The sequence below is a fragment of the Balaenoptera borealis genome (genome assembly GCF_965194805.1).
Source record: "Balaenoptera borealis genome assembly, chromosome: 16".
Classification (NCBI taxonomy): Eukaryota; Metazoa; Chordata; class Mammalia; order Artiodactyla; family Balaenopteridae; genus Balaenoptera; species Balaenoptera borealis.
In genome coordinates, this window is record NC_138872.1 from 54,025,691 (window position 1) to 54,040,648 (window position 14,958).

General features: G+C 46.9%; 1 protein-coding gene across 8 annotated transcripts in view; it reads right to left on the reverse strand.

Annotated features, from left to right (window-relative positions):
* The window catches only part of GLYR1 (glyoxylate reductase 1 homolog), a gene marked incomplete at its 5' end in the record, with an annotated part of 37,439 nt that overhangs the window by 5,611 nt on the left and 16,870 nt on the right, over nucleotides 1-14,958 (reverse strand). For 2 of the 8 annotated variants that reach the window (XM_082362129.1, XM_082362123.1), the window contains 10 exons: nucleotides 507-631; nucleotides 949-1,128; nucleotides 1,447-1,609; nucleotides 2,322-2,423; nucleotides 3,114-3,224; nucleotides 8,242-8,341; nucleotides 12,030-12,103; nucleotides 12,193-12,243; nucleotides 13,004-13,060; nucleotides 14,029-14,115. In XM_082362129.1, coding sequence (XP_082218255.1) covers nucleotides 507-631; nucleotides 949-1,128; nucleotides 1,447-1,609; nucleotides 2,322-2,423; nucleotides 3,114-3,224; nucleotides 8,242-8,341; nucleotides 12,030-12,103; nucleotides 12,193-12,243; nucleotides 13,004-13,060; nucleotides 14,029-14,115 — 1,050 coding nt within the window. Of the gene's footprint in view, nucleotides 1-193; nucleotides 632-948; nucleotides 1,129-1,446; nucleotides 1,610-2,321; nucleotides 2,424-3,111; nucleotides 3,225-8,241; nucleotides 8,342-12,029; nucleotides 12,104-12,192; nucleotides 12,244-13,003; nucleotides 13,061-14,028; nucleotides 14,116-14,958 lie in introns of those variants that run through there. The other 6 variants (XM_082362127.1, XM_082362125.1, XM_082362126.1 and 3 more) reach the window with 6 other exon arrangements.

A 14,958-nucleotide genomic window follows, 5' to 3' on the forward strand; every position in this document is an offset into this window, starting at 1 on the left:
CAATTGAAAGAACTAGAGAAAAAGGTCAGTAAAGATAATCTAAAAAAATACTACCAACCATCTCGACCTAATTGATATGTGCAGAACACAGCACCCAACTGCAGAACATGCAGTCTTCTTAAGTGAACATGGCACACCCACCAAGACGGATCATCTGCTGAGCCACAAAACAAGTCTGAATCAATGCAAACAGTTAAAAGCCATATGTAGTATATTTTTTTGGATCACAGAGATACATTAGAAATCAATAACCATTAGGTATCTAGGAAACCCTTCAGGGTTTTTATTTGTATTTGACAAATAATCCACAGGTCAAAGAAGAACTCCCAGGGAAGTAAGCATGGCTCGGAGGAAACATACTTAGGAAAGGTCTAAAATCAACAACCTAAGATTCCACCTTGAGAGGTTAGACACAGAGCCAAGCCAAGCCAAAGTAAGCAGAGGGAGGAGTGCAAGGGAAACAAAGGAGGGCTGCTGGGACTAGCACCGAGGCTTCCTGCTGTTACCTCATTGGCTGCAGCTGCCATAGGAGTCGGATGGTTGACGGCATCACCCAGCGCAATGGCTAGACGGAGATCCTTCTGTATGTATTTCAGGTAGAAATCAGGCTTAAAGTTTCCTTGCAGGATATCTGAGGAGGGAAAGTCATTCATCAGAAGAACTGAAAGGATCCTAAATAAGAAACCACCTGGAGTCCTGTCAGAGGTCAATACCTAGCATTTCCTCCCCCTCGGACACCCAAGAGACAAGTTCCCAGCCTGTAGCCCCAAATCCTATCTACCACGTCTCTGGATGCTCTCTGACTGGGGGCCTGGACTGACTGGAGTGGGTGCATCATTCACACACAACGAGTCCCTGAAGAAGACACTGTTCTGTGACATCTGCCTGACCCAGTTCCCAGCTTCAACCAAAACTACAACACAAAAAGAGAGGCCAAAGGCAACTTACTTTGGCACTTCTGGTCCAGGAAGATGCTGGCCAACTGTCCCTGATTGAGGATGTCCAAGAGTGTCTGCTGGGACTGGCCTGTCACTTGGGCCAGGGTGAGCCCCTCAGCGATGGTGGCCATGAAGCTCCCCTGGACCATGTTCACGATCAGCATCATCTTAGCTGCGTTGCCAACCTCACCTGCCCAGGGCAAAGCATCGTGGTCACGTCCCAAGAATCCCGTGGGGAGGGACTTTCTGCCCACCCTCACCCCTGCTTGGACCCACCTCTACACCCAGGGGAGGCCCCATTCACCTGCCCCTGACAGAACTGGCTCTGACCCTTCTGGCTCTTCCTCCTTCCAGGCACTGACTGTGCAAGTCAAAGGAAACCTTCCCACGGGGGCCCCAGGCAGAGAGGCCGTGCGGGACTCACGGTGTCATCAGGGCGGTCTAGAGGGGATGTGGCCCACCCAGCCTCCAGGCCTGAAGTGGCCCGACAGGTGGGCAGGCATGTTACCTAGAAAGAAGGAGGTCTTCCCCATTGCCTGGAAGCAGCTGCTGCAGTCCTCATATAAGCCCCTGTCTCCGGCCGCTAAGATCACCAACATCCCATCATTAGATAGCTGCTGATTCCCTGAGACCGGGGCTTCCAGAAAGCGGCCCCCCCTGGACACAATCACCTGGAAAGGAAAGTCACAGCTTCTGGAGACCTTGCCTCTCACGAAGGTCTTGGGCAGGAAGCAAGGAGCATACTGGGGCAGGAGCACTTGACCCTCCACGCCGAGGCCCCAAAGCTGACGCCCGTACCAAGGTGCTGGACTGACACTGGGAGGGTCAGCAGACTGTCCTCCACCAGGTGCCTGAATCACATGCGGTAGACAGAGAGAAGCTGGGGTGTCCTCACAGGCTCCCATTTACTCGGAGTTTCTCACAAAGACCAAAGACTACAACCAACGTTGACAACGCCAATGGCGTGGTCGACCACACTTCCTACAGACACTGTCCTACCTTGATTTCAGCCACCCTTAGAAGGCACATGGGCCACAAATCACCACCCCCTCACTTGGGCCCAGTGGCTCAGCGTGGTGGAATACTCTGCTAGTATCTGTAGAAAGCTGCTTAAATCAAAAAGGCCCTGCTGGCAGCCTAGATTGCTTCTGAGAGGCTGGCAGCTATAGGACCCGATGCCCATCCCAGCCAGGAAACAAGTCTCCTTTCACAGCCACCCAGACTAGCTGTAGATTTGAAGGCAGAGAGTGAAGACAGGCTAGTCCCAAAGTCTCTGGCTTTGGCTCTAGAGTAACTAAGTTGCCCACACTTCGGCATGGTTAGCCTGGGTCTTGGGCTCCAACTGAAAGGATGCTGGAGGGCCAGCCCGAATGAGGCCGCTACCTGGGCCAGCTCGGTGACTGTGTCAGCATCCACTGTTGACATGTCCACGTAGCACTTCCCGGGGCGGATCCCTTGCAGCACACCACTGGGGCCCAGCACCAGCTGTGGGGACACAAGGGAGAAGCAATAGCCCAGGCTCCCAGCCAGACACCCAGGAGCCCCTTAGACCTAAGGTCAGTGTCCTGTTGATTTTTTGGCTCATTTCCCAAATAGAAGCTAAATATTAAGGCTCAAAAGGGAAAAGCATGTAAATAAGCAAGGGAAAGAGGAGAATTTATGGTATGCTCCCATTTATCTTCAAAAAGAACATGTGTTTCTTTTTATTAAAAACCTCCCATTGAAAAGATGGAACCTCAGTATTTATTTTTTTTGGCTTCTTTGGATTTACTTGGATTAGTCCAGTCATAAGTTAACAAGATGACTACTGCACTTGAACTTTTAAAGCATACAAATACAGCGATAGCTAAACATAGGAACTTGTCACATGGACCACAGGCACACCAAAGCTTCCAGCTCAACAGGAATACATGAGCCTGTGAGGAACCATTTCACGTTTCAGCACAGACCTCAGGGACCCTAGTCAGTTTCATTCTTTGTTCTGAATTAAAGGAAGTCTGTATTCAATCCATGCAAACACCCTTCACAATGGGAGATGGCCCCCAAATAGGAAATCCACCGCCCACCCCTCCCCCAATGCAGACACTCACTCAGTGCTCAGGGGAGAAGGGGAGGAGGCCAGCCAGTTTTCCCAGCCACAACCTGAGACGCTGAGGGGAGGGAGGGGATCCTTACGTCCTTGGCTGCCTTTGGATCCGACACGCAGGCAAACGTGATGTCACAAGTTGAAACGACTTCAGCGGGGGTTCTTCCTAGGCGGGCCCCCTCCTGGATGAACAAATCACACTGCAAAAGTCACAGATCCTAATGTGAGCTGCAGGCAGTGCACAACACACACACCAGCCAGGCCAGAGATGCAGTGCCCAGTCCTCCTGAGTGGCCTTCCAAGGCAGGAGGCTGAGACTGTGAGCCAGGGACCCCAGCGGGTAGTCTGACTGCTCAGGGAAGTGGACGGGAGCCGCTAAAGCACAGTCTTGTGTTTTTTTTTTTTTTGGCCGCGCTCATGTGAGATCTTAGTTCCCTGACCAGGGATTGAACCCGCGCCCCTGCAGTGGAAGCGCAGAGTCTTAACCACTGGACTGCCAGGGAAGTCCCCAGTCTTGCCTAGGAGGATGTTCCATGTTCTACTTCACAGGAAGCACAAAACAAACGTCTGCTGAAGGTTTCCTGAATGAAGAACAGGATGTGAATAGTACTTGTCTGCAGCTCTTTGTGGCTGTCGCTATCTTGGCTGTGGTGAAATCTACACAGTGCCCTGTGAGCTGGGGAAGCAGGGTTGGGGCTAACAGGTTGCCATTCCTTACTGAATTGTTTCTGGGGGCGGTCTATAAGCACTAACTTTTCTTTTCTGAAAATTAAAATCACCCAGAACATCTCATAACAAAAATACATCATTAACATTTTGCTGTATTTCCTTTTTCTAAAGGCATTAAAAAAAGTATTTAGAATAATTTGGACCTATTATTTTGCATCTAACTTTTAATATTTTATATGATTACATCTATCAATATTATAGACTTTCATAATTATTGTTTATAATGCATGGCTGCAGGATACTCCACTGAGAGATATACCTGAATTTACCTAATGGCTCTCCTGCAGTTCAATATCTGGCCTGATTTTAATTATAAATGATCCCAACAAATATACATCTCTTCTATTTTTTGAATTTAGATCTCTGTAAGTAGAATATAACAGGCTCCGAAAATGGTTTTAAAAAATGTAGACAAATGGCTTTCGAATAGGGCTGTGTCCATTTATAATGATCTCTGGCAAAGTCTCAAATCACCAACACAGAGCACATTTTTTAAAAACAACAAATAAGTACACAAAAATACATTAAGAATTTGTCCTACTAGATGATTTAACAAGACAAAAATGGCAACTTTCTGCTTGATATATTTTGATTACTCCTGATTACTGAATCTCTTTAATACCTCTGTTTATTCATTGTTTCTTCTTTGTGAGCTACTTAAAAATCTTTAAATCATTACTATACTATTTCTTTAACAAGAAATTCCACTCCTGGTTTTATACCTAAAGAAAACAAAAACACTAATTCGAAAAGATACACACACCCCAAATGTTCATAGCAGCATTACAACAGCCAAAATATGGAAGCAACCTAAGTGTCCATCAACAGATGAATGAATAAAGAAGATGTGGTACAAACCGCTTTGCAGGGCAGAAGTTGAGACACAGATGTAGAGAACAAACGTATGGACACCAAGGGGGGAAAACCGCGGTGGGGTGGGGATGGTGGTGTGCTGAATTGGGTGATTGGGATTGACATGTATACACTGATGTGTATAAAACTGATGACTGATTAAAAAAAAAAAAAAAAAGATGTGGTACACACAGAGACACAGACATAGAGGAGTATTAGTCAGCCATAAAAAGAATGAAATTCTGCCATTTGCAACAACATGGGTGGACCTAGAGGGTATTATTATGCTTAGTGAAATAAGTCAGAGAAAGACAAATACGCTACACTATCACTTATATGTGCAACCTAAAAAACAAACAAATAAATGAATATAAATAAAAGAAACAAGACTCATAGAACAAACTAGTGGTTACCAGTGAGGAGAGGGAATTGGAGAGGGGCAAAATAGGAGTAGGGGACAGTACAAACTGCTATATATAAACTAAATAAGCTACAAGGATATATTGTGCAGCATAGAAAAATATAGCCATCATTTTATAATAACTTAAATGAAATATAACCCATAAAAATACTGAATCACTATGCTGTACACCTGAAACTAATGTACTAATGTAAATCAACTATACTTCAAAAAAACCAAAACCAAACAAACAAAACCCCCAAAACCCCCCACAAAAACTAGGGAAAAATACACAAAAATTGTTAGGGTAGTGGGAAATTTTTAGAAATAAAAAATTTTTAAATTCCAAAAAATAAAAAATAAACTAGTTGGCGTACCTTTCATTTTTGTTGTTTTTGTTGTTGTTGTTGTTGTGAGGAGTATTATCAAAAACTATTCATGGGGGTGCTGGGATGAATTGGGAGAATGGGACTGACATATATACACTACTATGTATAAAACAAACAGCTAATAAGAACCTACTGTATAGCACAGGGAACTATACTCAATGCTCTGTGGTGACCTAAATGGGAAAGAAATCCAAAAATAGAGGATATATGTATACGTACAGCTAATTCACTTTGCTGTACAGCAGAAACTAATACAACATTGTAAAACAACTATACTCCAATAAAAATTTAAAAAAAATTCATCTTGGGCTTCCCTGGTGGTGCAGTGGTTAAGAATCCTCTTGCCAATGTAGGAGACAGGGGTTCAAGCCCTGGTCGGGGAAGATCCCACATGCCACGGAGCAACTAAGCCCGTGCACCACAACTACTACACCTGCGCTCTAGAGCCTGCGAGCCACAACTACTGAAGCCTGTATGCCTAGAGCCCGTGCTCCGCAACAAGAGAAGCCACTGCAATGAGAAGCCCGCGCACCACAACGAAGAGTAGCCCCTGTTCGCCATAACTAGAGAAAGCCTGTATGCAGCAACAAAGACCCAACTCAGCCAAAAATAAATAAATAAATAATAAAAAAAAGAATCTGCCTGCCAATGTAGGGGACATGGGTCCGAGCCCTGGTCCGGGAAGATCCTCCATACCATGGAGCAACTAAGCCCATGCGCCACAACTACTGAGCCTGAGCTCTAGAGCACGTGAGCCACAACTACTGAAGCCCGTGCGCCTAGAGCCTGTGGTCCGGCAACAAGAGAAGCCACCGCAATGAGAAGCCTGCACACCGCAACGAAGAGTAGTCCCCGCTTGCCGCAACTAAAAGAAAGCCTGTGTGCAACAATGAAGACCCAATGCAGCCAAAATAAAAAATAAGTAAATAAATAAATTTATTAAAAAAAAATTCACCTTTTTCTTTGGTGACTTAAAAAGATAGACTTAAAAGATCTATGTTAATATTTAATTTTGTTTTCTTCTGATTTTTCCTTTTGAAAGAAATAGGACGGTAAGCAGCAGAGCTGTCTGATTCCAAGCCCAAGTTCATAATTGCTTTGCTCTACTGTCTTCCCATAAATTAATCTGGAAAGAATGGCCATGTTTATAACAATTAAGCTTTCCAATCAAGAAAACAGGATGACCGGAGGCACTTCTATCAAATGGGAACATACTTATAATGCAAACCCTTAGATTCTACCGATGTTCTGCAAGTATGCATGTCTAGATTTCCTGGTTACCCTGGCCTTGAATCAGAAATATCTGCTGACAGGGCCCCTGAGATCTCACTCCTGACTCAGGGCCCCGCAGCACCTACCCAATGCCCAGCACCTGAAGCCCACATCTCTTAGCATGGCCTTCAGTCTCCTTTCTCCCAGGCTCCCTCAACTCTCCAACCAGTTCCTTATTATTCTTGAAAAGGACTGTTTTAACAAAGTGAACTTCTTACTTTGCCTAGAACATTTTTGTTAATTCAAATCCACCAGCTCTACTACCTCCCTTCATTCCAGCTCTCACCTTGCTGCACACACAGGATGCTCACCCCATCATTTCACAAATACATGCTTAGCCACACCTTGTTCCTCAAGAGGCTGGTTCTTACTTGGTCTCTTTGTTCCTGGCAAGTACAGTGCTTTAGTTTTCTGGTACTTAGACAATGGTTCTTTATTTTCTTTAATTTTACTTATTTATTTATTTATTTATTATTTTATTTGGCTGTGTTGGGTCTTCATTGTTGCGCATGGGCTTTCTCTAGTTGCGTCGAGTGGGGGTTACTCTTTGTGGTGCACGGGCTTCTCATTGTGGTAGCTTCCCTTGTTGCAGAGCACGGGCTCTAGGCGTGTGGGCTTCAGTAGTTGTGGCTCGTGGGCTCTAGAGCACAGGCTCAGTAGTTGTGGCGCATGGGCTTAGTTGCTCCGAGGCATGTGGGATCTTCCCGGACCAGGGATCAAACCCATGTCCCTTGCGTTGGCAGGTGGTTTCTTAACCACTGCACAACCAGGTAAGTCCTAGACTATGGTTCTTTACCTTTTCCTGGATGGGAACTTGATGGGAGCCATGGCCTCTCTCCATTACAAAAGACTTGGAATTCCATTTCAGGGCATGCACAGACCCCTTGAATCCATGGACCACCTTAGGTTAAGAACTTCTAAACCTGTCCTGTCCCATATGGTAGCCACTAGCCACAGGAGACTGTTTATTTTTAAGTGAAACAAAATTTAAAATTCTTCAGTCTACTAGCCATGAATCAAGTGTTCAAGAGCCACATGTGGCCAGTGGCTACCACACAGGCCAGTGCAGATATAGGACATCTCCTTCACCACAGAATGTTCTACGGCACGGTGCTGTTAATACAATCCAAACACAGAACATAGTGCAGCCATTAACAAGGACGAAGGAGATCTGTTGATAACACACTCTCCATATCAATGAATTCATTACACACACACACACACACACACACACACACACACACACACACACACACACACACACACACACAACTCTTGCATGTGCATGGAAAAACCTGACAGGTTTTTTTCCTATTACTTATTTCAGGTACTGGCAGAGAGAGGAAAATTTCCACTTCATTTTATACCCCTGGGTGTTTTAAACGTTTAGTTTTTATGATAACATCCTACACTGGTATATCTACATCCCCACCTGCCTGAACTAAGAGCTTGGCTTCTACTCCATGGCATGCAGAACGATGAAGAGAGCACAGGAGCGAGATTCCTATCCTCAGTTACCCCAAGGGTCAAGGCTCTGTCCCACCCCACCCAACAAGCACCACTATGAATGCTTACTTTCTCTGCAGTCCGGTTCCAGACAGTCACCGTGTGACCCATTTTTAGCAAGTTGGAGACGATGCCACTTCCCATGAGGCCAAGGCCCAAAAATCCTATCCTGAAAAAGAGAGAGACTGATCAGTTCAAGGTGGGGGGTGGGGTGGGGGAGGACAGGGTGAGATCCTGAATGCCACACAGGCTCCGCTTCCTCATAAACCTGGGGAGCCTCACCTCAGACCACAGGAACACTGCTCTGTGGTGTGCTGACACCACCACTGCAGAGCCAGAGGTAGTGCAGGCAAAGTGTGCCTTTTCTTATTATGCCACTGTTCAAAACTGTTCATAAGTTTAAACAGGCATTTTTAAATCCTCAACTGCCACTGCAAGAAGTATGACTCATACGGTTTATGGCAAATCTTCCAAATCATTTCCTTGTTGCTTTGATAGAAGGTCTGAGCTTACAATTCCATTACAGTGAGAAGGCAGACATTTATCTTCAGATCCTGCAACAGTTCCCGATCAGCCACCTCGAGTCCTAGGCCTTGAGATGCCAATTTAAAGCACCTTGGGATCCATGACAAGTAACAGGAGCAATAAGTGCGGAGCCAGCCACCTTCCTCGACTGCAGGAGTCGGCATCCTGGTGCTCACCTCCCCTTCCAGCTCGACGCCCTGCACCACCTTTGCACTCCTCTTGCCGTCAGCAGGGACAGGGCTTGCCCCGCTTCTTCAAAGCCTCACCTGAGCTTTGGAACCAATCTTTTTCAGTGCATGGATTCTTCTCCTGAACCTCTTTCCCCCCGTTGCTGCTCTACCCTGGCCCGTCCTTCTCTCCACCACGCCTTCTAACTGCAGGCCCATCATGATCCTTCTGTGACTGAAGCACTCAGGTGGACAGCATGTTTGGCTTACCTTCACTTCCTACAGCTTGCTCCTTCCTACAACCCCTAGAACTTGGGGGCTATGAGCTGCTACATGCTTTTATAGATGATTTTACCTTGCCCAAATGTCTCTTCTTGGTTCTTGCACTTCTGTAACTCTCCTTGCATGAGACATGGCTAAACAATACCTCTTTCTTCATTTAATTAATTTTTTGGCCGCGTTGGGTCTTCGTTGCTGCACGTGGGCTTTCCCTAGTTGCTGCGAGCCAGGGCTACTCTTTGTTGCAGTGCGGGATTCTCATTGCGGTGGCTTCTCTTGTTATGGAGCATGGGCTCTAGGTGCGTGGGCTTCAGTAGTTGCAGCACGTGGGCTTCAGTAGTTGCAGCACGTGGGCTTCAGTAGTTGCAGCACGTGGGCTTCAGTAGTTGCAGCACGTGGGCTTCAGTAGTTGCAGCACGTGGGCTTCAGTAGTTGCAGCACGTGGGCTTCAGTAGTTGCAGCACGTGGGCTTCAGTAGTTGCAGCACGTGGGCTTCAGTAGTTGCAGCACGTGGGCTTCAGTAGTTGCAGCACGTGGGCTTCAGTAGTTGCAGCACGTGGGCTTCAGTAGTTGCAGCACGTGGGCTTCAGTAGTTGCAGCACGTGGGCTTCAGTAGTTGCAGCACGTGGGCTTCAGTAGTTGCAGCACGTGGGCTTCAGTAGTTGCAGCACATGGGCTCAGTAGTTGCAGCACGTGGGCCCTAGAGGGCGCGGGCTTCAGTAGTTGCGGCACGTGGGCTCAGCAGTTGTGGCTCGCAGGCTCTAAGGCGCACGGGCTCAGCTGCTCCACAGCATGTGGGATCTTCCCGGACCAGGGCTCGAACCCGTGTCCCCTGCATTGGCAGGCGGATTCTTAACCACTGCGCCACCAGGGAAGCCCTCTTTCATTTATTACCTCATGTTCTTGTTTTCAGCTTGTGTTTCTCTCAGCTCTAGGATCCTCTGCAGCTTCTCCACTTTGACCTGTCTTATCCTTTCAGTATTTTCAGTCTCCTGGAAGTCATATCTGCAGCCACCTTTGCAAATTGGCTCAGAGGTTCCCCTATCCTTGCTGGAATATGCACTCTCATACTCTGTCCCAGCCTGCTCTAAGTCATTTGAATCAAATGCTGAAAATGGAACCCACCACCTTCCTCACCAAATGGCACCCTTGACCACTAAGTTTCAAGCCAAAGCTTAAAAACAAGGAGGTATCTTTTGTCATTCACAGCTATCTGGGTAGTACAAGTTTTCCCTATGATTCTAAATCATGACAGACTAATTCTCTTTCCTTTTCTTGGTGTTCCAGGACACCGAGAAGGCCTGGGGATAAAGTTTATGCATTTTTTTTTTTTTTTTTTAAAGCTTTTATTTATTTATTTATTTATGGCTGTGTTGGGTCTTCGTTTCTGTGCGAGGGCTTTCTCCAATTGCGGCAAGCAGGGGCCACTCTTCATCGCGGTGCGCGGGCCTCTCACTATCGCGGCCTCTCCTGTTGCGGAGCACAGGCTCCAGACGCGCAGGCTCAGCAGTTGTGGCTCACGGGCCCAGTTGCTCCGCGGCACGTGGGATCTTCCCAGACCAGGGCTCGAACCCGTGTGCCCTGCATTGGCAGGTGGACTCTCAACCACTGCGCCACCAGGGAAGCCCAAGTTTATGCATTTTAAACACAGCAGCTGACAGCCCCTCATGGTGTCCTTGAGGCAAGATGGACAATGTGGACCAGGTGGACTGGGTACGATGCAGCTGGTCGGCTCTGCAGTTGGCTTTACACTCATGTTAACAAAGGGTTTGACGGATGGGAGAAAACACTGGACTCTGTCCTTGGCCTAGAGCTGGATTTTTTTAAAAAGCCAACAAAATCCTCATTAATTTAATGGGCAATACCCATTCCTCTTTTTATTAGCATATAACATGCCTCTAGCTCCTTCATTCCACTACAGAAGTTCACTAAGTATAATTGACAGAACAAGTGACTTCAACAGTACAAAAAGTGATGAATAATGTAAAAGACACTGTTTTCAGTCTGAGAAAGAACCCTACAGAAGACTCAGATGGGAGATTCAGACTTAGCTACGTACTTCAAGAGAATGCTCCTTCTTCAAGAACCCTTTCCATCAACAAAACTGGCTGTGAGAATCGAGGGAAAGGCGAGTGTGGATGCAAGCTAAGGCCTGGGGATCACAGTCAAGCCCCCCACCTGTCTGGCTGAGGCGGAGGGCAGCAGGCAGGTGCGCAGGACGGACAGGGAGGTGACAGCAGGGAGAGCCAGGGAAGGCAGGACAACGCGCTGCCTTCATCTTTTGCCCCCACCAGGACCAAGGACAGTGGTTCTGAGAGTGTGGTCTTCTGATGAGCACCAGCAGCTATCTGGGAATCTGTCCACCCCAGACCTACTGATCAAGAAACCCTAGGGGTGGAGTCAAGCAATCGGTGCTTTACGAGCGGCCTTCCAGGTGATTCTTTTTTTTTTTTTTTAAGTTAGCTGTTTTATTTATTTATTTTTTTGGCCATGCTGCAAGGCTTGTGGGATCTTACTTCCCCTACTAGGGATCAAACCTGGGCCCTTGGCAGTGAGAGCTCGGAGTCCTAACCACTGGACCGCCAGGGAATTCCCCAAGGTGATTCTGAGGCACAGGAAAGTCTGAGAAGCACTGATCCAAGTGTTCCCTGCTTGGAGACTCACCAGTGAGCACGAAGCCAAATCCACAGTACATTTATAGGGCAGCTTCTGTCTCCCACAAGTCAAATTACTCCTAGGCAAGTCGTAAGAATTACAACTTTCCCTTTCTCTTTCCATTTAGTCCCAGCAACGGTTGGGACACAACCCTTAACAAGCCACCTTGAGGTCACCCTCTGGCCCCAGCAGAACCAGAGGCACAGGAAGCCTCTTCATCAAAGGTCCTACTTTTTGTCTGTGGGTGTGATGCTGCCATTCACAGCCGTGCTGTCTGCTGCCTGGATGGAGGTGGACCCAGTCTCCTAGGGGAAGGAAGCACAAGTCGTCAGGTCAGCCTGTCCATGTGAGGCCCTGATGAAAATAAAAATGAGGAGGCATGGAACCTACGTACCTCTTCACATATTTTCAATTTCTTTGTGATTGCCTGGTAACAGACAGCTGGCTAATAAAGAAGAAGTGAGAAAACCACTTATTAAACTGAACATTTAACCGGTCTTCATTACGATTTCCCTATTAAGGTTAGGTCCAAAGCGGGAAGTTAACATCAAAAACTTATTTGGGAAAAAAAAAAACAAAAACTTATTTGGTTTCCAACCTTACTGAATTCCAAACCACACATGAAAAGTTAACTTGCGTCACTTCATTCAGCTCTCACGCAGCTCTACAAGATGCTTTTGCTGATCATGACGTTGAAAATCAGAGGTGTTAAGTCATGTGCCCAGAATTACAGACCTGGTCAGTATAACTGGGCCTGGAATACAGATCTGTCCAACTCCAAGGCCACATACCATCAGCAGATCCTATCAGGGCTCAGCCTAACCGATAGCCCTGTAGACACTTGGGGAAACTCCTCCCACACTCTCAGGGCTCATGGAGACTGCCTTCATCCAGCAGCACTGGCTACCTTGTGCGTGGTCGACATCTCCTGAGGTTTCATTTCCATCCTAGACTCTGAAGGCAACCGCAAATGTCTCAACCACACAGCCACTAAGTTTTAAAAGCTTTTTTGGGTTCATTTTTAATCTTAACAGTGCCTGATTCACGAGTGGTCCTCTATGTAACTTTTAAACTTAACTAGTTGCTCTGGGCAGCAGTACAGGTAGAGTCTAACTTTTCAGACTAGGGTGAGGTTCCAAAGGAGCAGGACTCTCCCCTCAGGCCAGCTCCTGACCAAGGATGAAGAACCTCAAAGAACAACTTACCTTCTCGGTTTGGCTGAGCAGGAAGTGATGGAAATGAGGGTCTGCATCTTTAACAGGCTGAAACCAGAAAATGACTTAATAAAACAAGTTATCTTCCAACAAAGGTCACCTCCTTCTACCTGATAACCAGCTTCTCCTCTGGCTGAAACACCTCTGGGAGCTGGGCTCATTCTTACAACTGCCTGGAAACTCTTCTCCCATTGCTGGTCTAAGCCTTTCATAAACAATGCCCATTCTACCTGGAGGAAAACTGGTTTCAAGTGGAAAAGAATGAACGTTTCTGCCAGGTTGGTGGATAAGTTTCAAGTGGAAAAGAATGAACGTTTCTGCCAGGTTGGTGGATAAGTTATTCCCAAACACTGGAATAATATTTAAAAAGCATACTATTTTTTAAATCCATCATCCACCAGTCACTTCGGATGACCCAGCAGACCAAACCAAATTCTCAGACTTTTCTGATCTTAGGATTTTGGCCCACTTGTGCCTGGTGCCAGACCCTTGAGTGTCTTGACTCACTGAGGATCAGTATTAACAGAAATGAGGAGACAACAACTGCAGGACTGTCAAGGGCTTTTCCTAAGTAGGCCCAGCAACAGGGGGACAGTGCATCCACCCCAAGGATAAGGTAGTGTGCAGCTACCAAACATCAAAGCTGTATAAACAGTGAAAGGGTGTTTATAAAGTACCAAGTGGAAAAAATCTGCAGAATGATCCCACTTTTGTGAAAACCAACACTACTCCCGAAAGTAAAAACTGTAACATGGGTATGTGATTATATAAATGATGGTTAAGTGGGTGCGCCAAAGGGTTTGGAGTGAGTTACATCAAGCTTAACAGTCAGGATGCCCCAGGGTGGAGACCTGTGCTTTTTAACTCATTCACTTCTGTACTGTTTGGCAATTAAAAAAAAAAAAAAAAGCCTCATACACAAGAAAAGTGGGGGAAAGGAAAAGCACATCACACAGTCAGGCCAGGAAACCAGCTCCGAGGCTGGGCTTTTCCTGGCCCACGGGAGAGGTTATTACCTCGCTCACGGTTGGCTGCCATTTAAACGCGGCCATGGGTCCGGCCATCATCCCCTTCACAGTACTAGACTCGGGGATGGTGAGGTCCTACAGAGGGAAAGGCAGATGGTCAAAGCGCTGTGGCGCCTCAGGAGCAGGTGTCTTCCCGCCTAACGTGGGGAGCACCTCTTCACTGTTTTGCTCCCTTAAGTCACACTCCACCCCGAACCAGCCCTGCCGGCTCCACGGTCTCCCCAGGCACGGCTCTGATGACTGTCCATCGGGAGAAACAGGGCAAGTTCTTGTCAACACAGAGGGAGCCTTTCTTCTTCTCTGTTCTGGAAGTAACAAATGTGTTCCTGTGCCAAAATTTCACAAGGATGGAGGTAACGAGAAAGCCCAATTGTGGTCTGTAGTGTGGTCAGCAGGTCACAGAGAAAATTCCTTATGGCAAATAATGAACATTAAGACAACAGTACTGGCTTCAGAAGGAATCCACCATATCTCAAAAAAAACTAAGAAAGCCACATGGAGCAGTGAGGAGATCTGCCCAACTTTTTACAGCTGCTAAGTGACAAAGCCAGAATTAGAACCCAGGATGGTCAGGAGCCAGGAGCCTGCTCTCTCCCCAGACAGAAGGTAGGAACCATTTGGGTGGGGGAGTCAAGAGCTCAGTGGGGCATGTTGAGATCTCCACTAGACAGCCGAGGGGAAATGCAAGGAGGGCCACCGAGGCTGGAAGACAGCAAACGGGGAGAGGGACATGAGGTCAAATCTGTGGTGGAGAGGCAAGAGCAGATCAGCTGTAGAGCTTTATCCCTAGACACCTGGCCCGCAGTGGAGACGCTCAAAAAAAAAAAAAAAAAAAAAGAGGCCCAGTGCAGTACTGTCTCAGAGAAGTTTCTGTCATGACGGACACGTTCTGACTCCACTGTATCTAGTGCAGTAGCC